At 51.0% G+C, this 26,956-nt stretch overlaps 1 protein-coding gene across 2 annotated transcripts in view; it reads right to left on the bottom strand.

The window, feature by feature from the left end:
• Positions 1-2,990: 2,990 nt before the first annotated feature.
• The window catches only part of Map3k14 (mitogen-activated protein kinase kinase kinase 14), a 42,721-nt gene continuing 18,755 nt past the window's right edge, over positions 2,991-26,956 (bottom strand). Inside the window, exons 1-16 of one of the 2 annotated variants that reach the window (XM_076869726.1) lie at positions 25,597-25,663; positions 22,534-22,809; positions 21,366-21,435; positions 19,614-19,812; positions 18,897-19,511; positions 17,553-17,690; positions 11,314-11,443; positions 10,732-10,863; positions 10,113-10,217; positions 9,026-9,189; positions 8,382-8,532; positions 6,487-6,813; positions 6,217-6,323; positions 5,774-5,918; positions 4,822-4,922; positions 2,991-4,531 (exon numbers count right to left, since the gene is read on the bottom strand). In XM_076869726.1, the coding sequence (XP_076725841.1) occupies positions 4,367-4,531; positions 4,822-4,922; positions 5,774-5,918; positions 6,217-6,323; positions 6,487-6,813; positions 8,382-8,532; positions 9,026-9,189; positions 10,113-10,217; positions 10,732-10,863; positions 11,314-11,443; positions 17,553-17,690; positions 18,897-19,511; positions 19,614-19,812; positions 21,366-21,435; positions 22,534-22,789 (2,805 nt within the window). In that variant the 5' untranslated portion in view covers positions 22,790-22,809; positions 25,597-25,663 and the 3' untranslated portion in view covers positions 2,991-4,366. Of the gene's footprint in view, positions 4,532-4,821; positions 4,923-5,773; positions 5,919-6,216; positions 6,324-6,486; positions 6,814-8,381; positions 8,533-9,025; positions 9,190-10,112; positions 10,218-10,731; positions 10,864-11,313; positions 11,444-17,552; positions 17,691-18,896; positions 19,512-19,613; positions 19,813-21,365; positions 21,436-22,533; positions 22,810-25,596; positions 25,664-26,956 lie in introns of those variants that run through there. The other variant, XM_076869725.1, reaches the window with a different exon arrangement.

Here is a 26,956-nt window from a genome sequence, read left to right as displayed (position 1 = left end):
TCAAATGGAACAACTGCAGTGGCTTCTAGGAGTTGACCTGAGGATATAGAGATTCTTGTTTTTCATCACTGAATAAACTCTTCAGTACCCTTGAGATACCTGCACATGTCTTTGATAAAGTTGAAAGAATATGTTGAGTGCCTGCTCTAGGCCAGGCATGTACTGGGTGGGGGCTGAGGATACAATGATGAGCAAGTCCTTGTACCCAGGTTGCTTTCAAGCCTGTGAAACATAGCAGACACTCCCATCTGATTCTTATTTACATTTCACCCAAACTCCAGTCATTTGTGTCTGACCTCAAATTCATTGTTCCTGACCTCAAGTTCACTGCATCCAAGACATTGCCCACAGGAGAGGGTGCTGTCTTCTCCCTCTGCCATCCTGATATCGTATTGTGATGACTGGAGGGCTCTCCATCATGCCAGGTTAGGGGCTGCTTCTCCAGTCGCCCCAGGTCCATCCCTGCAGACCTCTATCTGAGCACATGGTCTTCTGCTCACCCTCCTTGAGTTCCTTGGCAGGATGTGCAGGTTGCTCACTTGGAGTCTCTTCTCCTCGGCATGGAGCCTGGCACAAGGTAGATGCTCAGCAAACGTCTTTGCAAAAAAAATTCGAATTCTTCATCCCTCTTCCTCTGCCAAACCTGCAGTTGATCCTGCTTTTCTTGTTTCAAGTTCACACGCTGCAAGGCCAGACTTCGTGTGGCCAGTGCTATTCTGCATGCCTGACACACCCTCTTTCTTTTCTAGGCTTTTCTCTCTTGATAACTCCCTTCTCCTCTCCTGATTCATCCTTTGCCTGAATTTAGAAACCTCTGTCACCTGTGACTCCCCCACACTTCTGTAGCTCCTGACCTTCCTTTTCCATCTCCACTGTTTCTCTCCTTGCCTCCCAATGCCAGAGCCAACACAAGCCTAGCACTGACTTCCTGCTGGTGCTTGAGCTGAGTGCTTTGCACACACTGACTTCACAGCTTCCTTATGCACGGTGGCTATGACTGTCCTCTCAGAGATGAGAAAACTCCCATGAGTTTGCACAGCAATAAAAAACAGCACACAACCTGAAAGCAAGCCTTGCTGGCTCTGAACCCTGGGATGATTCTCATCGTGCTGTTTGAAATCTCTTCAAGCCTCTAGTGGAAACACTGCAACCATGTTCTCCTTCAATCTGGGCTTCTCACTGATCCCTGAGAGTCAGCTACATAACACCTGCCTCCAGTCACACCAAACTCCACTGTGGCCTCAGAGAGCTTGCGTGGTCTGACCTCTGCCTTTTTTTTTTTTTTTTTTAAATTTGTTTGGCATCCTGCTTCCTGTCCTTTGCCTCAGGGTCAAGTTAACCCAGAGTACGGCAGGCTCTTTTGTGCCCCAGTGCGTTTGCTCGAAAGAGCCTGCCATACTCTGGGTTAATATTTATATTTGGAAAACCTTCTCCCAGAAAAATCTTAAACATGCCTGAAAACCCAACTCTAATCTCCAATGTCATCTTCTCTGACAAACCAAGCTGTCCCACCTACATCTCAACTTTGTTGAGTCAATCCACTTTTCAGGGCCTGGCACAAGAGTCTTGGAAGGGGTGCAATAAATGTCACAGGAGTGATTTATGGTGCCTGTGAAAATTCCTTAACCATGGATTTTGGGAACGCAGAGAGCTGCTCTCTGGCACATGTTTAATACTGGCTCAAGTCCTGGGTTAGCTGGTTCCAAGAAGAAAGTCCTAATTTCAGTTGAGATCTGAGTCCTCAAGTGGAAAAGGTGACCAATAAATACTTGTTGAAAATCCACTGCTCCTTCCTGTAAAGTTCCAAGCATCAACCAAGGAGTTGGACGTGAGTTTGGGGGAGTATCTGCAGTTAGGAATAATTCGTGAGTCGTTTCCTGGACACACGGCGACTACCCTTTCCGTGGGTCCAGCTCCCTTCCAAGAACACCCTGAATCAACTCAAGAGGAGCAAGTGTGCAGCCGTGCACAATCATTAGGGTGCTGAGGCTGCGGGTGGAGTAAGGGGTTGTCATAAAGCTTTGGCGGGTCCACCTTCCTTTCGCGCGCCCCAGGTACGTTCTGTGCAGCCCCTTCCCGCTCGCTTCCCTCCCCCGCCCGCGCTCGCCCCGCCGCCCTAGGCGCCCACCCTGCCGGGCGCTCCCACCTGTCAGCCCCATGCTGACCGAGGCTCTGTCTGGGAGGCGGGGAGCGGACTGGTGGCTGCTGCCCCTCCGCCTCCAGTGCGCTCTTTGGTGCGGGGGGATGTGGGGGCGCTGGAAATACTGGGGGCGCTGGCGCCTGTGATGTCGCCTCTTCTGTGACGTTCCCGCCGCCACTCCTTAGGCAAGGGAACTGCGCTCTGGCAGATCACACAGAGGGAGGGTGTGGTAAGCGGGAGGCTGCTAGACTGGACTCAGCACCTCTCTGGGCACCAGACGCTGCCCTTCCGTGGGTCCAGATCCCTCCGGAACCGATGAATCAATCCAAGCTGCATAGATGTGCAATGCACATTCACTGTGCACAGCTATTGGGGGTGTGGAGCCAGATCCTTCAAGGTATCCTCTGTCCCTGCCACATTGGTCCTCAGCCAGACTCTGCTCTGTGTCCAAGGAACTCATTCAGGCAAAGTCACCCTCCACCCCCATGCAGATGCTCATGAGCAGCTGGAAGTGGGAAGAGCCCCAGCCCACACTCAGTTCAGTTTAGTGGATGCCAGGCCTCAGGGACAGGAGGAATGAGCTGAGGCATGTGACATGCACCCACTTCTCGGTGCCTGGTCAATGCCTAACATCTCACCTCTAGTTGCCTTCGGGAGGTACTGGGCTGATCGCCTTGGCAAAGTGTGCAAGTCTGGTGTCTTCTCCCTCCCCTGCTTGGCCCTGCAATTTCCTCAGGGATTTCCTTTCTACCATGGGCAGGGCATCTTGCCTAACTGGTCTGAATGGATAGTCCAGAGATCACGGGGTCCAGAGAGCAGGCAGGAAAAAAAGAGACACCCGTGGCTTAAATGATGTTATCACCCCAAACTTTATTGTTCACAGTATTGGGTTCTCTCTAACCCAATACTGCAGCTCGGAGGGGCTGTGGTTCTTCGTGTACTGGGGCCAGCTCTCCCTGGAGCAGTCTGGCTCCATGCTAACAGCTGGACAAAGGCCACATCGGCTGGGTGGGGGACGAGCTGCTTCTGAGGAGGGATCTTGTGCCCCTCCCTGCAATAATTCACAGTTGATTTAATGCTACATGAGTCTCGAGCAGCTCCCCGCAAATAAGAGGCTGAGCAGGGGCCATGGGTAGGGAGTGCTCATCTTAAATGCACATGGACAAATGCACATGGGGTCAAATGCACATGGACAGTCAAGACTGAGTCCCTTCACCCATACCCTGGCCTGCTTGTGTCCATGTAGAGCCACTGCCCTCCTGGAAGGCAGCCAGGAAAGTGCTTTGGGGTCATTACAGTGCAAAGTGTATCTGGCAGTGCCCTGGGACCAGGGGCTGGGCAGGGCAAGTGTACTGGATGTTGGCAATGTGGCCAGGGAACAGCCCCTATACGGTGCCCCATCTGCAGACCGTTCTTGTCAGGTGGGTCTCATGTCGATCTTCACTTGTCTAGACAAGGGAACTAAGTGTCAGCCAGTCTGTGGCAGGGCACGGGGCCTGCTCTTCTGGGGAGCAGCAAAGGGACACGTGCTTGCGCCTAAGGGCTGAGAACCACTTCACTGCAACACCTTCTTTGGTTCTTGGCTGAACCAGAGTTTGACTTAGGAGCTGAGCTGTGACAACCTACAAAGGTGGTGTGTTCTACCAAGGAGGCTTCCTTCCCAGTGCTGGGCATTTCTTCCTCCTCTATCCCAAAGGGGGTCTGCAGCCAGGAAGGCCAGGCAAGGGGTCAGAAGCCCCCACTAATGCAAGGGCAGGAACATCTGCTGCTCTGGTCCTAGATGACCTGGGCATGGGCCCTCACTCTCACACTTGCCTGGGGCCGAGGGGCCCAGGGCTTTCTTGCTTCTCCTGCCCCAGGCTGGAAATTGCTTTCCTCCGATTGCCAGCAGTGGTCACTGATCCAAATGGGTCAGGCCAACTCGTGTGAAGCAATGCAGAGAAGACCCTCTTGGTTCCCATGGGAAGAGTCCTCCTGCCTTCCTTCCTCTGTCTCCTGAGATGGCTGGAACATTTTCTTGGCAGAGGTGGCAGGACTCAGGTGGGAAGTCCAGGGAGGGTGGTGTATCATTTGCCCCCACTTTGCTGCTGCCAGCCCCTGGACCCACTACTGAGTCAGGGGTCAGCAGATCCCTAGGAACAGGCTGGATCTGTGTCTCAGGGTGGCATCGAGCACCCAGAAGAAAGGTTGCTCCAGGTGGACTAGAGCTAGCTGTGGAAGGCAGGGCTAGGGCCGATTCTCCAGCCGGCCATGCTTGACCCTCCAGCTCCAGGCAAAGCTGCCATCAGGGGCCAGGGTGCACTGCAGATCGATGCCCGAGTCGGGCACCTCCATGTCATAGCGAACAGGCTGCCCATCTTTGGTCACCAAGCTGAAAGCTGCAGCTGGGATCTAGGGGTGGAACAAACCAGTGGATTGAGACAGTGGCACAGGGCTCAGAAGTCACCTAGAAGTGTCAAACTGATGAGGTCCCCAACCACCCTGGGAGACATCTTCCTCCAGCTGAACAGGCAGCCTCTCATTCTGGAGAACCAGGCAAATCCCACCTGGCTCCTCAATCACGAGACCCCGGGGACATCTGAAGCCATGTCCAACTTTTCTTGAGAGTGCCATTTCTATTTATTTGAAAGCCTTCTTCCTGGAGGGTGGGGACTCTGCCTCTAGGTGTGTAACCCCCTTACCTGGCTGCTGATGCCTGTTGCAATGTCTCCCACCTTGACCCGGTGGAACTCCCGTATGTGCAGCTGTTCACCATTGAGAGACTGTATTTGGACTTTCACACCTAGATGGCACGCAAGGTGACAGTCAGGAGGGCAGCTGTTGGCTTCCCAGGGAACAGGGATAGGCAGGGGACGGGGCAACCTTTTGTTAGAAGTCACTGCTCTCTGTAAAGGGGAGCAGGTCCAGCTGTGATCAAGTGGCAGAGATGAAATTTAGGTTGGAGTGGCCCTCCTAGTACACACCTGCTATAACTGTCTGTGGCCACCAACACCTGGAATTTAGCCTGCACATTGCTAAGAGCTGAGGTTGGCTCCCAGGAGGAAGCAACACACCAACTTGGATGCAAAACAGAAAGGAACTGAACACAAAGACTCTTAAATTAGATTGCGGACAACAAAGATTGCTTCCTGAGCTGAGATGGCCTTTGGCCCAGGCAGGGGGGACCTGCTGCCACGAATCACACGGGCCCAGAGCTGTAGGCTGATGAAGCCCAGCCACCACTCCATGCAACCAAGTTTGAAAATTATACATTGTCTTTCTTATCCTCTGACCTCAAATCCCTGGAGAAGAGTCCAGTGGACTCGTTGCTGACTTCTTGGTTAAAATGCTCACGGATCTTATTTCCTTCTTTTTCCCTCAGAACATATTAATTATTCAGCTTCTGGACTCCAAGCCAGGAGAGTGTGCTCCCCTCCCCAAGCCAGGGGACCTTCTGGGACTCCATCAGCAGCCAATAAGAGGACAATGACATTTCATTGTCCCACCAGGAAAGGCTTGTGGATGGTTAGGGTCCTTGCCAAGGACCTCATGTTCAGGGTGCCCGGGAAAGGGGACATGAAACCCTCTGTGACTCCCTAGCTCCAGGCAGCCCAGCTGATGTGGGGCTGCCGAGCAGGTGAAAAGGGGACCTACCATTGAAGTAGCTTGGGGTGTCGGTGGGCCGCCCGCGGGCCAGCACCATGTTGCAGCTGGAGCTTCCAGCCTCCGCCTGGCTGCCCCATGAGTGTACACCGGAACTCAGGGTGTCCCGAGAGCTCTGAGAGGCCTTTGATGGGTTCTGAAACACAGGAATGGGCACAGATTCAGGGCCCTGGGTTCAGGGAACCATCTCTTGTCTTTGTCTCTTTTGGGACAAAAGTGGCCTGGACCCTCTGGGGAGATGAGGAGCTATCATGTCCTAGTCTGAAGGAGGGTAAGGTGTATGTCTATGGGGGACCAAAGCCAACTTCCCTGTTCTCCCGTCATCCTCTCTTGCCCACCACTTGTACCATAGCCCATTCCCCAGCTGGACATAAAGCCACTACTCTGTGCCCGGGGCCAGGAGAAGCGTGACTCCCCGTCCATGGACAACTCACCTTCTCACTGTCATCTGACAGAGAGCGGCTGTCGATGCTGAGGCATGAAAGAATTTGTTCCTGCTCCTCCAGAGAAAAAGGTTGGGACAGGCTGTTCAGAAATAATTCTGTAGGGAAAAGTGGAAAGTGAATGTGAAATGTTGGAAGGGCCCAAGGAAGGGGCTGGGAGAAGTCAGGCTGGTGTACAGAGAAGCCTTGGTGCAAGGCCCAGGGCCAGCGCTCGGGGGGGCCCAGGAGCCCTGGGCCAGGGCCCCAGCCCGGCTGCCCTACCTATTTCCAGCTGCTGCAGCTCCAGCTCTGGGAAGGTTGCTCTCCGCTCTGGTGAGCTGGGGCTTCTGGCAGGGGCTGGGTCCAGGGAGGACAAAGGCAAGGGTTCCCACATGCCAGATTCCTCCTTGCTCAGGGCTGGAGACTTGTTCCGCTCTGGGGGCTCTGGTGGTAGAGGAGGCTGAAGCTTAGGGGCCCCTCCAGTGGTGTCCACAGGTGGTGACCGCTCCCTTGGCTGGGCATGTAGGGCCTGGTGGCAGTTGGCTTGGTGTGGCGGTGGACGTCTTGGTTCTTTATATTCTCCCCTCCAAGGGCTCTTCAGTCCTCCCACTATAACACAGAGAGCACATGAGAGGAGGTGAAAACACACAGCATAGATGCTGACCCCACAGGAAAGGCCTCTTCTGAGTGGAAGGGGGCTAGAGGGGAGCAGAGTGGGGCTGCTGGGGCCCTGATGTGGAGGCAGCATGGGGGGCCCTGGAGGGGGCCTCTTCTGATGGCCCATAAAACAGGAATAGGACTGTATCTCTGTTTTTAATCTATTTTTCTTCTAGATGTTAGCAGCAAATTTGAAAACTCCAGCAAAATCAGTTCCAGAGGATTTTGGTGAGTGAAGAAAAGATTAAAAAGGGCTCTGGGGGCTGGGAGTGTGGCTCCGAGGTAAAGCACTTGCCTAGCAGGAGTGAAACCCTGGGTTCCATCTCCACCACCGAAAACACAAAAAAACAGCTCTGCAGCAACACCGACCCAGAGTTCCCAGGTAAAGAGCGACCCACTGGCTCTCTCATCCCAGCCCCAGACTGGTGCTTCCCCAGGGTGCCATTTCTCTGGTGTGGGGGCAGTTCCCTGGGGCATCCTTATAATTGTAAATACCACTTGATTTTGGTGACAGGCTGTGAAAAGTCTCTGTTGTGTCTATTCCCCTTTCATTTCTATAGCCACTGCCTTTCCTCTCTCCACATTGTTGTGTTCCTTTTGATTTGGTTGTGTTCTTGCAAAATATGTCATTTTCACTTGCTGCTTTTTTCTTTTTCTTCCTTTTTTGTAGTACTGGGGACTGAACCCAGGTTATCACATATGCTGGGCAAGTACTCTACCATGGAGCTACCCTCCCAACCCTTTTTATGTTATTTTGAGACGAGGACTTGATTGTTCAGGTTGGCTTTGAACTTGTGATCCTTCATACCTAAGTCTCCCCAGGAGCTGGGATTTTGGGAGCGCCCGGCTCATTTGTTGATTTTTAATATACAATAAAGATGTATGCCCCAGGTCTCCTGTCGGTTCCTCTTTTCACTCAGCACTCTGGCTTTCAGCTCAGTCCCCACTCTTCGATCATGGAGTGGCTTTTGGGACTGAGTGATGCCCCATCCCCTATCCTTTGCCACTCCACTCTCCAGGTGAGAGACCCACCCAACTCTCCTCCCAAAATGAGGCCGCAGAATGGGTGGAAATTCCTTTGACAGTGCCCCCAGGAGTGGAGGGGACAGCTCCCAGATCCATTGACTTTGGACGGCTGCCAGGTGCCTTCCATTGAGCCTGCAGCCTCGAAACACAGCCTCCAGCAGTGCCCAGGGCTCCTGCTGCACCCCGGCCCAGACAGAGTACTTGGTGCTCCCAACTTTCAGGATGGCTGTTAAGTGGTGCGTGGCTTCAGCTCACGCTCTCTGATCCTAACCAGTTCGACCCACTTTTCTGCGTGGTAGCCCCTTTCTCCCACTTCTTGAGCACTGCCCTCGTTAAGATAGCACTGCAATCTTCCCAGCACCCCCAAGGCTGGTGTCACCCCTGCTCCAGATGGCAGTGAGACTGAGGCTTCCAGAGGCTGAGGACCCCAGTGCTGATCACCCCCTGCCCCGTCCCTCTCATGGCTCACTGCTCTGTGCCCTGCCAGCTCTTACCTTGCTGCAGTGCCCGGCCAACCTTGCCCCGCAGCTCTGTCGCTGACGCTCGGTGAACAGGTTCCTTCCTCAGCCCTTCTTGGATGGCTTGGGCCGTGAGAGGGGAGCAGGAGGGAGGGATCTCTCTCACAGGTGGAGGCTCATTGGCAATCTGGGGGCCAAAAGACAACATGTGAGGCCTGCCTCCCCCTCGTTCCCTATCCAGCCTTCTGTGCTTGCTCTCTGCCATATCCCTCGCCCCCAGGCTGCTCTGGGGTCTGCCACAAGGAATGGAGAGATCTGGGGCAGAGCCAGGGCTGGACTCTTCCTAGAAAAGGGAAACAAGAAGCCAGGTGGGACGAGCCAGAGCCAGGCAGCAAGATGCCCTGTCAGGAGGCAGGCAGAGGTGGCCCAGTGTGAGGGTAGAAGACAGCTCTGACTTGCCGTGAACTATGAGACCCCTCAGCTGGGACTTCTTCTTGAAACCCCCGGTTTGGGTGACAGGTCTTTTAATTAGAATCTCACATTTATGGCAAAGCCTCCTCCTGCTCACATCTGTCACTGGACAGTAGATGAAATGGGAGGCCCCCCCCAAGCCTTCAGCTCAGGCCTGTGGCCCTGCCGCCTCCCCTGCTGGCTGTCCTGGAGTCACCACTACCACCGACCTTGAGGCAGAGCGGCCCTCGGAAATACTGAGTCCAGGGGTGGCAGCCGTTGAGCATGTGCAGCATCATGCAGCAGCTGCTCCAGATGTCCACCTTGGCATCACAGGGCTTGCCCATCACCACCTCTGGGGCCATGTGGGTCTCTGTGCCAGGGATGTAGTCCCCTGAGAAGGCCAGGGAAAGACAGAAATATCACCTGTGACCCCGGGTGGGCAAGAACTTCAGCATTGCCCATTCTAGTTAATTCCAGGAGTACCTTGAATTTGTCTCAGTTGAAGTACTTTAAATAAATAAAGCCTCTAAGGCAAACCTGCTCAGCTAGGGACTCTGCTGGGGTGCAGAGCAATCTGTCCTCCACAGCACGCTCTGCCCTCCAGACTGAACCCTTAAAATGGGGAGGGGGCTGGGCATTGAAAATTCAGTAATAGAGGATTAATTGCTGCTATGATGCTCCTCAAATGTTAGTAAAATGAAAAAAAAAATTCACAGTTATCTCTCTGATCAAGAATAGCATGAATTCTTTTCCCTTCCTCTTTAATACAACTTAATTCCATTCTTGCCAAGTATTTTTTCAATAGGCATGGGTTATTTTAAAAATCAGAGAAATGGAGGTCAAAAATAGACATTTTAGCTGAGCACAGTGGCACATATCTGTAATCCCAGAGGCTCTGGAAGAGGCTGAGGCAGAAGGATTGCACATTTAAAGCCAGCCTTAGCAACTTAGTGAGGTCCTCAGCAACTTAGCAAGACCTTGTCTCAAAAAAAAAAAAAAAAAAAAAAAAAAAAAAAAAAAAATCACCATCTGTGAAGCCTGGGACCTGTGGCAGAGTTCTCCACCTTCCTGCTCTCTCCACTGGAGCATCAGAACTGAGTGCTTGACATCCATTACTGCATTTACACATAACAAGAGCCTTGTAACAACCCAGGGTGGCTGTGGGGCTCAAATCTTTTGGGGAACATAAACATAACATAACATCTTTTGCTCACATCACTCGTTCCCACTGTGGTAGCAATAAGGCACATGGCTAATGCCTAGTAGAGGGCAATGGCTATTGTCATCATGGGGAGGGGCGCTCTGGGGACTTACCTGTGAGCAAGGACTTCCCCAGGCCATCAGGTTGCAGGCACACGGCATGGCCAAAGTCACAGAGGGCCGCATGGCTCCCATCAGTGGACAGAAGCACGTTGTCAGCTGAAGGCCAGCACCAGCACAGGGAGGAAGAGAACAGTTAAGTCGTGACGGGTCCCAGCCCACCAGGGCTCAGCTGGCCTGGTCTCCAGTGAGGTAATTTTCTGGCCTCCCCTACATGGCAGCTGCTGCCTCAGATTTGTTTCATTAGATATGGAGGAAGGGAGGGGTATAAGTGCAGGCTAGAGACAGGCAGCAGGCAGGATCTGAGCCCGAGGAGACAGGAGTAGGGGCTACTTTTGGGGACCTGCCACTCCACTCTGCTGCCCTACCCTCTCCCAGGGGTCACCAGTAGGTCAAAGCTTGGCTTCCAGTTCGTAGGTACCACCCACTGGTAACCAGAGTGCCAGGTGTAGGGCGTGGAGAACACATTCTCTTCCCATAAGGCATAGTCCTGTCAGCCTGACTCAGACCCTGCCACTGGAGGTGACCAGGCAGGCCCAGAAGAACTGGGAGGAAGCCAGGCAGGCACGGGGCAAGAGCCTGTGGGACCAGGCTGTGGGGGTGGGAGCCTCACCTTTGATATCTCCATGCAGAATCCGCCGTGAATGGAGGTACTCCAGCCCCTCCAGGGCCTGGCCCAGGTAGTAAAGGGCCCGGTCTTCTGGCAGACAGCCCTTCTGCTTTATGAGTTGGCCCAGTGAGCCACCTAGGAGACCAACAGCCAGTCTTTACTTGGGGCTTTCCCAGGCCTCCACACAGCCAAGAACAAGGTTGAAGGGCAGGTAGTGGCAAAGCAGGCCTTTCCTGCAGACATTATAGGCCCAAGAGATTATATGTGGACTGACTAGAGACCACCGTCAATCTGGGAAGCACTTGGGGAAACTTTTTATTTTTTGGGGGGGTATCAGGGATTGAACCCAGGGGCACTCGGCCACTGTAGCCACATCCCCAGCCCTTTTTTGTATTTTATTTAGAGACAGGGTTCACTGAGTTGTTTAGTTCCTCGCCGTTGCTGAGGCTGGCTTTGAACCTGTGTCCTCCTTCCTCAGTCTCCCATGCTGCTGGGATTACAGGCGTGTGCTGCTGTGCCTGGCCGACTTGGGGAAATTCTTGCCCTTGACTTGTGAGGGAGAAGGAATGGGCCCTGGCTCCTTACCTTCCAAGAGCTCCATGAAGATATTGACCCAAGGACCTTCCCTTACAGCACCATACAAAGGGACGATTCTGGGTGAGGTCAATCCTGCACATGCCATCAGTTCCTCTGCCCGAAACACCTCGACCCGCACCTGAAAGGACCCAGTGGAAGCTTGTGTCAAAGGAGAGGGGCCATGGGGACCCTTGGTCCTCCACATGCAGATATTGCTGATGCTTCCAGTGATGATGCCCAGGCCAGACGGGCTGGATGGGTCTGCTGGGTTCTCAGGGACTAAATTGTACTGTGTATCCTTGGCGTCAGGGACAAGTGCTCATACTTAAAGTTCTGCAGTGCTGACGGTGCGAGAAAACAGTCACACAAACCACAGTCCTTATCCAGGCTCCTGGCATGCTGCCTACCCTCAATGTGCCAAACCCAGAACATTCTTTGCCCCCAGCCCAACTGTCTGGGCAATATTCTAGGACATGGGTCCTTCTGTTTGTCAACATCCGAGTCTCCCCTTTAGAAGGAAGCTTCCCACCTTTCTGTCTCCTGTCTCTGGGCCCTCAGCACCCCTCCCAGCACATTTCTTTATTCTTCTTGTAATTATTTCTTTTTCCTCAGAGAACTAAAATGTCTACATAGACAGGCCTGTGTTTATATTTACTCTATTTTCAGTTCTTCCTAGCTTTGGGTTCTGATGAGGCTTCTAGGGAAGGTTTTGGCCAGGGCCACTCCTGCTGTGACTAACAGGACTGAGAATGTCCACTACTTTTTGCAGGGACCTGCAGCTTGGCAATGGCAGGAGGAAATAGGCCTTGTGTACAGACATCTTGGTCTTAGATCCTGGCTCAGCCATTTAAGAGTGCTGCACACTTCCCATCAACCATGCTACCATGTGGGGACAGTGTTATCTACCTCAGTTAATGAGGATTTGGAAGGGCTAGCTCTTTACTTCCTCCCACCAACTGAAACAGCAGCTTATTAAATACTCAGATTTCTGCATAGAGTCCTTGCTGCTGCCACTGGTTCTCCTGTAAGTCTGGAGTGGCATCGCCAGGGGGCGCCAGTGGTCACAGAACCAGCTGGAAGAGATGTGTTAGGGATCCCATGGTTTTGTGTGGGGATTTGCTGACTCCACCAACAGAAGCTCTGTTGACGTGGGACTGTTGGATTTTTTGTCTATCCATGGGAAATCTTTCTCACCTGGTCAAAGAATTATCTGGTTCAGTTAACCAACTTACATGAACTTTGACTTTTGTCAGTAATTCCAGCCCTAAAAGGTCATTGAAACTGACTACAACTAATTCAGCAGCAGGATTTGCACCAGTAAATGTCTTTAACCTTATCACTGTGCCCCCACCACCCCCAACTGTGAAGTGAAGCACCCCAGGGCACCACTGGGAATTCAGAAAGGTGCTATGGGGTATTGTATTTGAAGTAAATGGGGATGCTCAACATCTTCAGGAGATGGTGTGAACTACTTTTAGAGATGGGTCAGTTCCAACATTAGATCATGCTGAATTTTTTTTTAATGGTCCCGAAGATCAAACCCAGGGCTTCACGTGTGCCAGGCAAATGCTTTACCACGGAGCTCTCCTCAGCTGGATGCATTCTTTTTGATGATATGTCTTTAAGAAGCTAGGATTTTGGAGGTTGCTGTGATAAAAAGTACTTTGTGGGATGTGGAACAGGGAATGAAGGTGGTGCTATCCAATCTGATTTCAAAGTTCAAGAAGCCATGCAGTGGCCAACAAGGCCTAGATCCCATTAGTAATTTTAAGAAGGAAAGGAGATTTTTTTCTTTCAACTTATATGCCTTGCTTTTCAAATGGTTGCTAAGTTTTATGATAGATTTATTATTTAACCTAACTATCTAATAAATGAATGGTTAGGTATTTGTTTTGGCTTGGGGGTGCCATGAAAAATTGTCTGAGATATTAAGGGTTGTGAACCAAGACAGTGTGGGAAACTTTGGCTTCACTTCTAAGAAATACCTATGTCCTCTAAGTGTCCCAGTAATACTAAGACATTTAGACATTTCCAACACCTAGACCAAAGTGGGTCAGGTGGAAGCCTCAAAAAACAAGGCGCTTCACCAGTCTGGGTGAACCCAAGGAAGCAAGGAGAAAGGGCTGTCCTCAGGGGATCGGTGGAGAAAGCACCCCGGCCTCTGGCTCAGGCCAGCTGCCCACCTGGCACACCTCTCTTTTCTGGACTTCAGGGTCCTCATGCCCAAATAAAGGAGGCTGGGTGTGAGGAGGATATTCATGAGGACTAGCGTTTAATGCCCACTGGTGTAAGCCAGGCACAGTTTAAGCCCTTTCTAAGCATTGCTTATTTATGTATCTGAACAAAAGCCTGTGTGGTGCTGCTGTCACCACTGCCATTTCACAGACAAGGAAGCTGAAACCTGGACAAGTGACTTGTCCAAGGTCACTGAGAAGAGAGTACCACAGCCAGAACTTTGGTCAGGGAAGTCTGACACCAGAGGTGCCAGCTGCTCTACCTCTTGAAGAACTTTCTGGGCTTAGCCATTAATCCTGGAGGTTTCTACATTCATTCAGGAGCGAGCGTCCCCAGGAGGAAGCGTGGACTGCCATCAGCCTTCTGTCACATTCAGAAGCCACTCCCCTCACTTCAGAGACCGTGCCTGACACAGACCACTTTTCCTCCTTGAAACTCTCTCCTTTTGTGTTCTTTGTATTCTTATCTGTTTTATTCTATCAGTAAAGAAAGAGGCATAAGCAACTCTACAAGTTCTTTAGAAGATTCTAGCAATATAAACATAGGAAAGTAACTAATATAGGACTGGGAACATAGATATCCAGGAAATACTAGGTGGTCCCCATTTCCTCATCACTATCAAAACAGTCTCCCCTTCATCTTTGTTGTTTTCATTCTAAACACGTGTCTGGGGCTGGCTGCGTCACCGTCATGCCATGTAAAAGTCTATCCGAGGTTATAATTCAAGTTCCTTCAGGTCAGGCCTGTGGATTCCACAGCTCTTTCCCCAGTCCCTGTACAGTGTCTGGCACAAAGCAGGTGCTTGGTGACAGCTGGTTTGACTTGGCCAAGGCCACACTATCTCAGATCAGTGGCAGAGCCAAAGGGAGGCTCCCAGAATGCCATACTTGAGCCAGATGTCCTAAAACAAAAGGTTCTTAACCCTATTTGGCCCACAGACCTGTTTGAGAATCTGATAAAAGATATGGACCCTTCCCCATTTAAAAGTGTGTGTGTGCCCACACATCAATACACACATTTTTGAATCATATTCCAGGAATTCAGGAATCCTCTGAATCCACTCACTGACTGTGATAAGAATTTATATGTTGGCGTTAAAAAACACAAAGAGTGTGGGTGCATGCAATCCCAGCAGCTCAGGAGGCTGAGGCAGGAGGATGGCAAATTCAAAACCAGCCTCAGCAATTTAGAGAGGCTCTAAGCAACTTAGTGAGATCTTTTCTCAAAATAAAAAATGAAAAGGGAGGCCCGGAGTTGTGGCTCGGTGGGAGAGTGCTTATCTAGCACGTGGAGGCACTGGGTTTGTTCCCCGGGACCACATAAAAATAAAAACAAATAAAATGAAGGTTAAAAAAAAAAGAAAAGGGATGGGGATGTGGTTTAGTGGTTAAGCACTCCTGAGTTCAACCCCTGGAACCAAAACAACAAAACGAAAACAAAACAACATAACAAAACACAAGAGCTGTACAGGAGCCAACAAGGAACTCTGTCCATATATGTATTACATGAAAAAATCATGGTACAGAATAATCTAGAGAGTAGGATATCATTTTTATAAAAGAAATAACTTCATGCTTATATATGCATAAAAAGTCAAAAAATTTATGTCAAGTGGCATTTATCTCGGTGAACAGGACTGGGGAACAAAAAGACTTTTCTTTTTTTGGATTCATTAATGATTTTATAATAAGCCTGTATCTGTTTGCAATTAAAATAAAGATCAGCTGGGCATGGTGGTGAATGCCTGTAATCTCAGTGGCATGGGAGGCTAAGGCAGGAGGATCGCAAGTTCAAAGGCAGCCTTAGCAATTTAGTGAGGCCCTCAGAAACTTAGCAAGACCCTGTCTCAAAATTTAAAAAAAAAAAAAAAAAAGGCTAGGGATGTGGCTCAGTGGTCGAGCACTCCTGGGTTTAATCCCTGGTGCCATAAATAAATAAATAAATAACAAAGACCAAAGAAAACTTTATTTAAAAAAATCCCCAAAACCTGCATTAAACCCTAGACTTGTGGTCAATCATCATGTGACCTAAGGCCAAAGATATTCTAGAAGGAAGACCAAGGGAATGCTGGTATTACCACGTACATCACACATCCTGAATCCTCCCTAGGAGCATCAAAGGAGCATGGACTTGCTCTTACCCCAGGCACAGCCTAACTTCTGATCATTTACCTACTTCCCCTGTCCCATCCCCATCATCAAGGACCTTTTTTTGTGGTGTGTGTGTGGAACTAGGGATAGAACCTGGGGCCTCATGCATGCTAGGCAAGTGCTCTACCACTGAGCTACACCCCAGGGAAAGGACACCACTGCCTGACCAAGCAACAGCGGCTGGTAGAAGGGTAACAACCGTCCCTGCTGGGGCTCCTGGGTGGGGGGAGGTGGAGTCCTCAGAGTGGCCACCTCTGGTGCTGGAAGTCCGGGTCTTATGCTTGGATCATTCCCCACTGCCTGGGCATAGGGGATGAGAAATGGAGTACTGTCCTCTTCCACCTCATCAGGGTTGTTTACCCTGTTGCCTGGGACTCTGAGGACCTCAGCAGAGGAACAGCTGAGAACCCAGTGACTAAGCTCCCAGCACTGGGTGCTCGTCTCTAGGACACTTCACACTCTCTCACCCTCCTCCCACGGCCTCTCAGGAGGGACAGCTGAGCCTTCTCCGGTGGCCTGGGGAAGGGAACTGCAGCTGAGGAGGTCAGGCACGTGGCCCTGGCATCCAAGTGGAAGATGATCCGTGCTGGCAAGAGCTCAGCATGTGCTTCTGCCAGTGGTGGGTGGGGAGGGAGGTGCTTGCTTATCTGACCCGGTGTATGTGAAGTCTGGGGTAAAATGGACAGACTGACCCCTCTCTCATCCCACCACCCTGAGGATCACACTCAACAAACTCCAACAGCCTGGCCCAGGGTCATTCACTGTCCAGCTAGAGCCTCAGCCCTTGAAGTCACAGGAAGCCAGGACAGGAGTGGCGGGGTTCACTCTGCACAGGACCTGAGTGTGTGGGTCTGGCACCTTGGTCCTTTTCCTTTTGGGGATCAGAGTCTTAGACATACGCCACTTGAAACCAATCCATCTCTGAACTTATTTACCTTGCCCCATGGGCCAAGAAAATGGTTCATCCTGGGGTTTGGAGTTTGGGCTGCGAACAAGGTGGTTTCCAATTGAGGGGAGCTCCAAGTTGGGAGGGAGAACAGTGCTGTGGGGAGCAGGGCCAACACCCTCTATGTCTGTGGATCTGCAGCTGCTGCTGATTGTCACCTGGGCCTAGGCTTTAGGCCCAGCTGGGCAAGTCACTGGGGAGAAGAGGGGTAGGAGAGGTGACTCCGCCTTCTGCTACTAATCAAGACCCCAGGACCATGAGTCTTCCCTCCTTCCTCTCTTCCTGAACAGTGACACAGAGCCACACTGGGGTCAGACAAGCCTGGATCTGAACCCCAATTCTGCTGCACTAAGCTAGCTCCTCCATCTCTTGCTGAGTCGTGTTTCCCCTGTGATGGCCATCTGTGCTGCACCTGGCCAGCAGGTGGCATGGCTTGAACCTGGAGCAGACCTGTGTGTAACTCCCTGTGTCTGCCACCTTCCAGGGGGCACCTGACAAGTGGAGGCTACTGTTCTAATTACCTTCTGGTCCAAGTGTACAGTAGCCCCACCGGGTGGCCTGCAGGTTTTAGCTCAGCATGGATTTCATGAGGATCCGACCACCTTCCAGGTTTGGACTTGCCCCTACAGGCCCTGGTGTCAGCAGTGGCCCTGGCTGTATTCAGACCTTGAAGCCATGTGCTCTCACATTGCTTCTCACAGACATGCATACCGAGGGCAGTGACCAGCCCAGGCCATGTGACACATTGCTCCCTTCCAGTTCCAGCTGACTGAGGGCAGCTAGCGATGGCCAGGTTGTTATCAAGTCAGAGCCACGGCAACCCTGTGGCTGTCCTTGAAAGACAGAATGTGGATGGCAGCAGCCCTTGCCTGGCTCTCCTGTAGCCCCCAGAACCCTGATGTACCTTTTTGGCATACCTTTTTGACAGCACACTGGAAGCCTGTCTGTTTGTCCTTCATCCTGTGGACCTCTCCGAAGGAGCCTCTGCCTAGGCGGGGCTGGCGCGTGGCCCAGTGGGCTTCTTCTCGGTACTCATAATCCACTGGTTTGAGCTTCTAGAGTTAGCAGGAGAGAGAGGCCAGTTTCAGTGGTCAGGACAGCAGAGGGATAAGGGGATACAATGGGGAAGACTCTCCAGCTGTGGGCCATTGCCAGGGCTGCTGGTGCCTCCAAAGACACTGCTGGGTCAAGGCAGGCTCTGAGGGGGACCATAGAACAGGAAGCAATGGGGCTTAAAGAAACAAGGAGAAGGCAAAGGTAAGTGCATCAGCTGCCTGGGACCAGGAGGTTCTTGTGAGGAAGACCTCTCGGGCTTGTGATGGAGGGACAGTCATAGAATTGCAACAACCTTGACCATGAAAACAATGTAACTCAGGAGCCAGAAGAAAGAAGAGAGGAACAATGAAAAAGGGCAGGGCTAAAGGGATCATGTGAAGTAAATGGAATAAAACCCCCCAAAGTAACGTTAAGATCAATCATTTACAGTTCTGAAGGTATTTGGGCAAAGAACTAGAGGAAAAAGGAAGGAAATGGTAATGGTGATGGCAAAGTCCTCATCTTTCCTATCAGATTATGAAATAGCCTCAAGCTGCTCTGTGTTTATTCCTATTTTCCAGTATGTGTATCATTCCTACAATAAGTACAATTCAGTATTAGTGAGGAAGATAATGAGAACAAAAAATAGAATCAGCTAGAAAGGCTGTGGAAAGTGAGGCTGCAGGTGGAAAGAAATATGACTGCTATGATTTATATCTTACATGTCCCCTCAAAACCCATGTGTTGGAGGCTTGATCGCCAAACTATTGGGAGATGGTGGAACCTTCAAGAGGTGGGACTTAGTGGGAGGAAGTTAGGTCATTTGGGGGAAGGTGTCCTTGAAGGGGATACTCTTTGCTTCCCAGCCACCAGGAGGTGAACAGGCCTCCTCACCAGGCACTCCTGCTGAACCACCAAAGCAACAGGATCAAGTGACCATGGACTGAAACCTCTGAGACTATGAAGCGAAATAAACCATTCTTCCTTTCAAACCGATTATTTCAGGCATTTTGTCACAGTAATGGGGAGCTGACTAACATAATCCCCAAGTATACTTTGCTATTAATTGCTTTGTTACCATGGGTATGATTGACTCTGTCAGGGAGAGAATCATCCCCTAAGGTCTGCTCTGTTCCCACAGCAGGCACCACCTGACCCCAGCTGTGGCTCTTGGCCTGGGAGTTAGTGGTGAAGGTGTATATAAAGGACTCGAAGGGAGTAGTTACCTCAGTAAGCAGTACGCCTTCATTGTCCTCGGTTTCAGGGCTGGGCCTCTGGGCCCTGGAGCCCCCAGCTGACCATGTTTTGGCCAGGCTGGCCAAGCTGTGGGCCTGGCCTGAGCTCACACTGCCTTGGAGAGCATGCACCAGGTACTCTTCCACGAACTTCTCACGGGAGCTCTGAGCCGGGAAGCTGGGCTCCAGGTGTGGGCCAGGCAGGGGTTTCTGACTGTCTATGCAGGTCAGTTTGCTTAGGTGTGGGCCGGGCAGGGGCTTCTGGTCATCTACACAGGCTAGTTTGCCCAGGAAGAAGGATTCCAGTGGGTGAGGTTTCCAGGGCTGGAGAGGGTGGAACGGGAAGGGATGGGGCAATCTGCTGTAGGGAAAGGGGTGAGCGGAATGGGGCAGGGGGCCCGTGTCCTGCGGGTGGTGGAGTTTCCACACGTGGTTTAGACATTGCAAGGGGCTGATGAGTTTGTGGAGTTCCGGTCGAGGCAGCACTGGCCGTAGATCCTCTCCGAGTTTCTTAAAGCTGAGGTGGTCAAGGCCTGGTTCCTTCAGAGGCTTGGTGAACTGGGGGGCATTTCTGACATACAGGGCACCTAGTGGAGACTCGTCCTCCTGTGGGGAAATAGGTGTTAGGACACAGGGCCAGAATCAGGGCACAGGCTCCATTTCGAAGGCCTCGCGAGCTGGGGCCTGGGTGGGGGCTGTGGGCCTCACCTGCACTGGAACTGTGCAGCTCTCCTGCTCAGGGGTTCTGGGCAAGGGTTTGGCCAAGGACACTCCTGCCTTTGAGCTCTTCTTCTTCCGTTTCTTCCGGGCTTTGCTGTGACGCTTTCCCTTCCAACACACACGGGCCATTTTGCCCTCAGTTGCATGGGCCACATTGTTGGGGATTTGATCAAGACTCTCAGGATGGCTGTCAAAAAAAAGACAGATCCGCAGTTTGAGTACAAGAAAGCAGGAGGATAGAATGGTTCAGATAACAGGGTGAGACAGACTTGAGCACAAATCCCAGCTTTCTCACTACAGTCATGCATCACTTAACAAAAGGGGGACAGTCCAAGAAATGTATTCTGTGATTTCATTGTGCAAATGTAACAGGTTGCACTTACAGAAACTAAGACAGCTATGAAGTCACTAGGTGATATAATCTCACGGGACCATTACTGTGTATGTGGTCTACTGTCCTCAAAAAGGTGGCTGGAGGCCTGTGCTTCTCTCAGGCAGCTGACAGAAGTGGGTTTATTAGAATCCCCCTTCTCTGGGCCAAATGTAGTTGGAGGCAATGTAAGCAATTTGACCAAGCATTGAGCATTTCTTTTTCTTTTCTTTTTTTTCAATATATATATTTTAATTGTAGTTGGACGTTTATTTATTTATTTTTATGTGTTGCTGAGGATTGAACCAGTACCTCACACATATCAGATGAGTGCTCTACCGCTGAGCCACGACCCCAGCCCCCGTTTCTTTTTTCTTTAATTTTTGAGTTGGGACTTCTTTATGTTGCCTGGGCTGGTCTCAAACACCTGGGCTCAAGGGGTCCTCCCACCTTAGCCTCCAGAGTGCTGGAACAACAGATGCGCCACCAAGCCTGACCTAGCCAAGCATTTCTTGGTTCCTGAGCAACAACCAAGTCCCCCTGGCCTTTTTCTCTTTAGCAGTTTCTCACTACAGATGACAAAAAGTCTGCCAGGTGGGGAGGAGGGAACTGTTTCTAGGTTGAACTCTCAGTTGCCACAATTCACCTTTGAGGGAATGGGGAATCTGGGGACAGAGAGAGCCTGGCCCTGGCTTCCTTCCATAGGGCCATCGAATGGCTCAAATCTGTGACCTGGGCTAGGGCTGTGGCTCAGTGGTAGAGCTTCCATAGCATGCGTGAGGCACTGGGTTTGATCTCAGCACCACATACAAATAAATACAATAAAGGTCTACTGCCAACTAAAAAAAAAAAAAACAAAACACAACAACAACCCCCCAAAAAAAAAAAAAAAAAATTCAGAGGCTCAAATTATTTCTTAAAAAAAAAAAAAATCTGTGTCCCTTACTATTTTCACAAGCCTTATGCCTACTTGGTGTGTCACACAGGAGTAAGCCATCTCAGGTGTTTTCTCTGAGGACAGTAAGGGTGGCCTCTCTGGGCCTGTGCTCATGGCTGCACACCAGCTGGAAGTAACTGCTGTTCCCGGCATCCTCCTATTGATGGGAAACCAGGGGTGCCTCAGGACTCAGAAGAGAATAAAAATAAAATGTCAAGCTGATGGGAGCCAGGAGTCCTCTGTGAGCTGTGGGGAGCTTCTGCAAAGCTTGCTTGGCTGACAGCGTGGCTCGACTGGGAAAGCTGGGCGGCTGCCAGGGGCTGAGCCCAGGTGCTGAGCAGGGAGCCAGGGGTGGTGGGGAGCAGCCAGGGCAGGCGTTCGGGGAGGTGAACACCTGGCAGTGTCCCCTTTCTGTGCCAGCATGCTTTCTTACCTGTACTGCTTAGACCCCGCGATGAAGATTCGTTCTGAGAAGGTGGGGCTGAACTCTTGGCTATTTTCACCTTTTAAGTCAAGGAAAAAGGGTTCGATTAGCAGAAAGAAGAGAAAGATCAGAAATTCAGCATTTAGGAGAGATTTTAGAGTCAGTCCCACTTGGGCTCCTCCTTCCCCTCCCAGCTCACCTGGCTCATCTCCCAGACAAGCCTCCTCCTCTCCCTTGTGGTCACCCTCCCTCCAGTTTATTGGTCAAGAGCAGAGGGGACATCTACAAGATAAGGGCTGTACGGTGCCCACCTCACTACACTGTGAAGCTTCAGTGAGACAGGCCACCGAAACACTCCAAACAGTGCTTGGCACACGGTGGTGGCTCAACAAATAAGCTATTATACATTCATGTTTATGTATATATGTGTGTCTTCACTAATTTATATTCTTTCACCTCAAAAACCAATCAGAAGGCAGCAGGAGACAAAGGCTGTGTCTATGTGGGGAAACGCCACCAGCAGCCGTCCGGCTCCTGGGTTGAAGGTGAGATGACACAGTAGGAGGGGGATCCTGGCCCTCCCCAGCCCTCCTGGAGTTTCTGCCTCTGTGGTAGCTGCCATTACTAGTCAGCCCAAGGCATCGGGGCTAGAAACAGAAAGGGCCACGCTGGCCTCACCCTGCAGTGGCTGACTGCCCCTAGACTGGTCCAGCAGACCCGAGAGGAGGGTGCTCATTCTCTGGGGTGGGGCCACTCTGATGGAAAGTGGTGAAGGGCCTGAAGCCTTGGTGGGGCTTTCCAGGAAACCCGGCTTTTCCTGTCTGAGCCTCTCCAGACACCTGGGCTGCTCAAGATCACAGCAGAGGTTAGTGGCCTGCTTGAGGATCCTTCAAGGAGCCCCTAGTGCTCTTTCCTCTTGGCTTTCTTCCTCTGCCCTGGTTACAACGATGCACACAGCCTATGCCCCAGCTCAGTGTTCCATCCGGGCACTTTTATCGTTCCCAGTTTATATTGATTTGGGGATTAGACTCCCAGTGTGTCTTTTGAGAATGTTATGAAGTGGTCACCCTGATCTTGCTCTCTCATGGGGGCCTTGAGGTTGGCCTTTATTCGTGGTCAGCCACCCACCTGCAAGCCCGCCCCTGTGCCCCATGCCCACTGCAATCCAGGCCCTCACATTCAGCCTGGGCGATGATGGAGATGGCGGCTGGGCCGCCCTCAGAGCCTTCCTTAGCTGTGCCTTTGGTAATCACGTCATTCAGGATGTCCCACTTCCCGCAGAACATTGGGCTCTTCTCCACAGCCTCCAGCTTGTAGACACAGCTCTGCTTCTTTCCCAGTGACTGCGTCTTCTCCTTGGCCTTGGCCAGCTCTTTCTGCTGCCCGATGGCTGAGCCAGGGGCGCCTGGGCAGGCCACTTCCATCACTGCCATCTCCCAGGCTCACTCTCACCCTGAGGAGAACCAACACAAAGCAGGTCACTCCTAAGCTCAGGCCCTGTCGGGGTGGGTGTAAGGCAGGCTCAGGGGTCAGGAAAGACGCAGGGGACAAATGGTCTCTGCTTCTTCATGCCATATACACAACCTTCAAACACCACAAGTGGCCAAGGAGTCAACCTTCTCATCTACACATGTTCCAAGTGTGTGATTCTGACCCCAGAGGTACCCCGACATAAATTACTCCTGCGCCAGGCCAACAGGGAGGATTCCAGCCTGTTCTCCCTGGGACAGCAACAATATAAACATCAGGCCTGGATGCTTCTTGCCTTTACAATAACGGAATGATCTGTTGTTTGGCAAACTCTTTCCCCAGGACAGGCAGTGATTCCCAACCTCCAAACCGTCACTTCTTCGACCCCACAGAAGCCTTGCCTTCACAGAGGACATGTCTATGCAGCACACAGTGCCTTTTCTCCAGAAAAAAAAGTGGACAGAATCAAGGTACTGTGTTGTCCCTTCGAAAGAGGTAGATATATGCATAGCCTTGCATCACTTAATGATGGGAGTATGTCCTGAAAAACACATCCTTAGGTAGCTTAACCATTGTGTGAACGGCATAGAATGTACATACACCACTATAATGGCTATGAGTCACTAGATAATATTATTTAATGGGGCCATTGTTATATTATCTGATCCAATATTAATCAAAATGTTGATACACAGCACATGAATGTATAAAAATATATTCATATATAATACATACATATATACAGTATATATGTGTATGTATATCTTACAAAGTCTAATAGCCAACCTGCAATGGTGCTCAGCACGTGGCTCCTTTCCCAAGATGCATATGTGTGTGTTCTCCAAAAGGGATTGACATGCTTTTACCTCTACTGTTCAGACTCACTCGCTGAAAATTTCTAGATATCATTTTTCTTTTAGGCAGTGTTAATAGTGGCATTTATATTGGAAACCCAACACCAACCAATACTTCTAGAAATCTGAGGTCAAAGCATGGGGAATCTGTCTCGGGATCCTCTTCACCAGTCCTGAGCCTTCCCAAGGAAGCTGCAGAGGAGAGCAGCCCCATGCTGCTGACCATCCATATAAACAGCACAGAGACCACAATTATCATGAAAGGGGAGGGGGCAGTTTGAGATTGTTAGCATTTGGAAACCTCTTTAAAGACAGGGACTTTTTAAAGGCAGGGCCCTGCTGGGGTGTGTCTTGCTTTAGACAAAGCCTAAGAAGGAACCAAACTCGGACAGGTTTTTAATAATTGCCTTCCGATCACAGGTCAGTCTTAAAGCTGTCACTAACAGGTGTAGTCTTCTCTGCTATAATGCCATTAAATCAGGTAAATACCTTTGTTTGTTCTTGAGGAAGAAAGGCAAGCCACAGGTAGACAAAACTAACCCTCTAGCCTTCTGCTCCATCAGGCCCAAAGGCTGTAACAAGATTGTGGGAAGCTGAAGAACACCAGGCCAGGCTTCGAGGAATCTGCCTCACTTATCTTTTCCCACCGATTACTATGTAAGATAGCACTGGACTGGGAGGTGGGACTGGGTTGGATGAGCTGTTAATTTGTTCCTGGGATCTCAGCCTTCAAGGGCTGCCTGGCTCTCAACTCAAAGCAGCTCCAGCTTCCAGCAGAGATGCCTGCTTCTGAGGCCAGGTGCTGAGCAGGCCAGATGGGCAACCTCACCATGACTGGCCATCTTAAAAGGTCTAAGGGATGTTCTGGCTTTCAAACTGGCGAAAGGCCTCCAGGGAAGGCTAATTTTTGTAACCATTTCTTTCATCGCCCTATGCACTGCCCCAAGCCCCACTCCTCCAGAGAAGAACTGATCTAAGGTGTGGAGAAGATCTTATCTTTCTCAGCCTCTTTACCAGGGAAAGTGTGATCCTAAGAACAAACTAAAAGGGGTGGGGCTGTAGCTTGCTGAGCAGGAGTGAGGCACTGGGTTCGAACCTTAGCACTATATAAAAATAAACAAATTAAAATAAAGACACGCTGTCCATCTACAACTACAAAAAAGTTTAAAAGGGGGGAAAAAAGAACAAACTAAAAAACCTCCAAACCGAACAGTAGTAGAGATGTGCTTATAGTTACAGGGAGGTCAATGCTACTTGATCTCCTCGTTTTCAATTACAGAATCTGTGTCTTCATTACATAGAGACTTACCTGAGGTCACCCAGCTCACCAACTAGATCCCAGACCCTAGGCCCTTTAGATTTTGTGCCTACTCCCCAGGTCTCTTGGGTTATGGGCAAACACAAGGAGGGGGGCACTCATATAATCACTTTAGTCAGGGGATTGCAGAAGGGAGAAGGGCCCCTAAACACAGTGGCATCCTCAGTACATAGCACAGCGGGGTACTAAGGAGACAACTGCTGTTGGCTGAACAAAGGAATCAAAGGACCAGGAGTGCTTCTCCTTGACCTTCAGAGACAGGATGACCCTGAGCACCAAGAATGAAGATAGCAAAGCTGATGAAAGAGGAAAACGAGGCTGAGTGGGCACCTAGCTGTTCAGAGGCCTAGCTGTGCTCAGGTTCAGATAGCCTGTGTTCTGGAAAGTTCATCCTGAGCTGAAGTTCCTCCAGGGAGGCTATGGGGCACTCCCTTAGTCCCAGGAGCCACACATAAATCTTGACGGCCGGCTGGGCAGCAGGCCAGGAGCCTTGATCCTCCCTCCACGCGCAAGCCAGGCCCTCTCTCTCTGGGGAGAAGTTGAGGCCGAGGTCGAGCCGCCAAGCTCAGAGCCTCCTGTGCACGTCCTGATGACTCACCCAGCCTGGCGGGCAGAGAGACAAGGGAGGCTATTGAGAAGCTGACCCAGCAGATAGTATCAGGACCTGTGAAGGGCACAGGGAGAACAGGCTGTCACTCACCTCCCAGGGGCACAAAATCATGGCCTGGGAGCGGCAAAGTTGCTCCTGTGGCTGGCTTTCCCATGCCACATGACCATGACTCAGACCCTCACAGACAGCCTCCAAGTTCAAGAGGCTGTTCTCTGGAAGCTTTGGCCCGATGGCGGCTCTCCTGCACATACACATCGACTCGTTCCCTCCCTCCCAGCTTCTCTATGGTCTAGTCCACAAAACTCAGGGTTCTCTATTCACCCCTGGACTGCTGGCCAGGTGGCCTTCCCAGCCCTGGGTTTTGGTCACTGGCTTGTTCCCCAAGCTCACAGCCCTGCAGCTTTGCTCCTTCTTCCTCCTCCAGCATGTGGGGAGTGAGGACTAAGTGGGAGCCCTTATACCTCGCCTTGGTCTTTAGGGAAAGTGGCGATCCTGCTCCACTGTGCTCTCCCAGCTGCATCCCCATCTCCAGCTCTTCAGCCCCTGCTCTCAGTATCCCATTAAAAGCAAAGGGCAGCAGAGCGTGTGGCACATGATTGTAATCACAGCGGCTTAGGAGGCTGAGTCAGGAGGATCTCGAGTTCAAAGTCAGCCTCAGCAATGGCAAGGTGCTAAGCAACTTAGTGAGACCCTGTCTCTAAATAAAATATGGAACAGGGCTGGGGATGTGGCTCAGTGGTTGAGTGCCCCTGAGTTCATTCCCCGGTACCCCACCCCTCAAAAAAAAAAAAAAAAAAAAAAAAAGCAAAGGGCAAGCTGGGCGCAGTGGCACACACCTGTAATCCCAGCGTCCCGGGAGGCAGAGGCAGGAGCATCATGAGTTTGAAGCCAGCCTCAGCAAAATTGAGGTGCTAAGCAACTGCCTCTAAATAAAATACAAAATAGGGCTGGGGATGTGGCTCAGTGGTCGAGTGCCTCTGAATTCAATCCCCAGTACTCCCCCCAACCAAAAAAAAAAAAAAAAAGGGCAGAGCAGTGGCAATAGCCACATCCACAAGCCCCCAGAAAGGAAGAAAGGAAAGGAGCAGTATTCATTCAGCATTCTTTCAGGCCTGATGCATGTACACTGCCTAATTTCCTTCTGCAATATTTTGATGACCCCAGCAGAAGTCTGGAGGCAGGAATGTCTGGGGTGGTACCAGATTTACCCTGGGCCATATCTGTAAGAGGAGCTCTTAGTTTGAGTTCAAGGATGTCTGTGAGTCCCAGAAATGAAATGCAATTTGCATTTTTTCCAGGGAATAGGCCCATAGCATTCAACACATTTGCCAAGGGTCTGCCATTCCCT

The sequence above is a fragment of the Callospermophilus lateralis genome, chromosome 11 (genome assembly GCF_048772815.1).
Source record: "Callospermophilus lateralis isolate mCalLat2 chromosome 11, mCalLat2.hap1, whole genome shotgun sequence".
In the NCBI taxonomy this organism is placed as follows: domain Eukaryota; kingdom Metazoa; phylum Chordata; class Mammalia; order Rodentia; family Sciuridae; genus Callospermophilus; species Callospermophilus lateralis.
The sequence above is the reverse complement of the archived record's forward strand: the minus strand, read 5'-3'. Positions and strand labels throughout refer to the sequence as shown.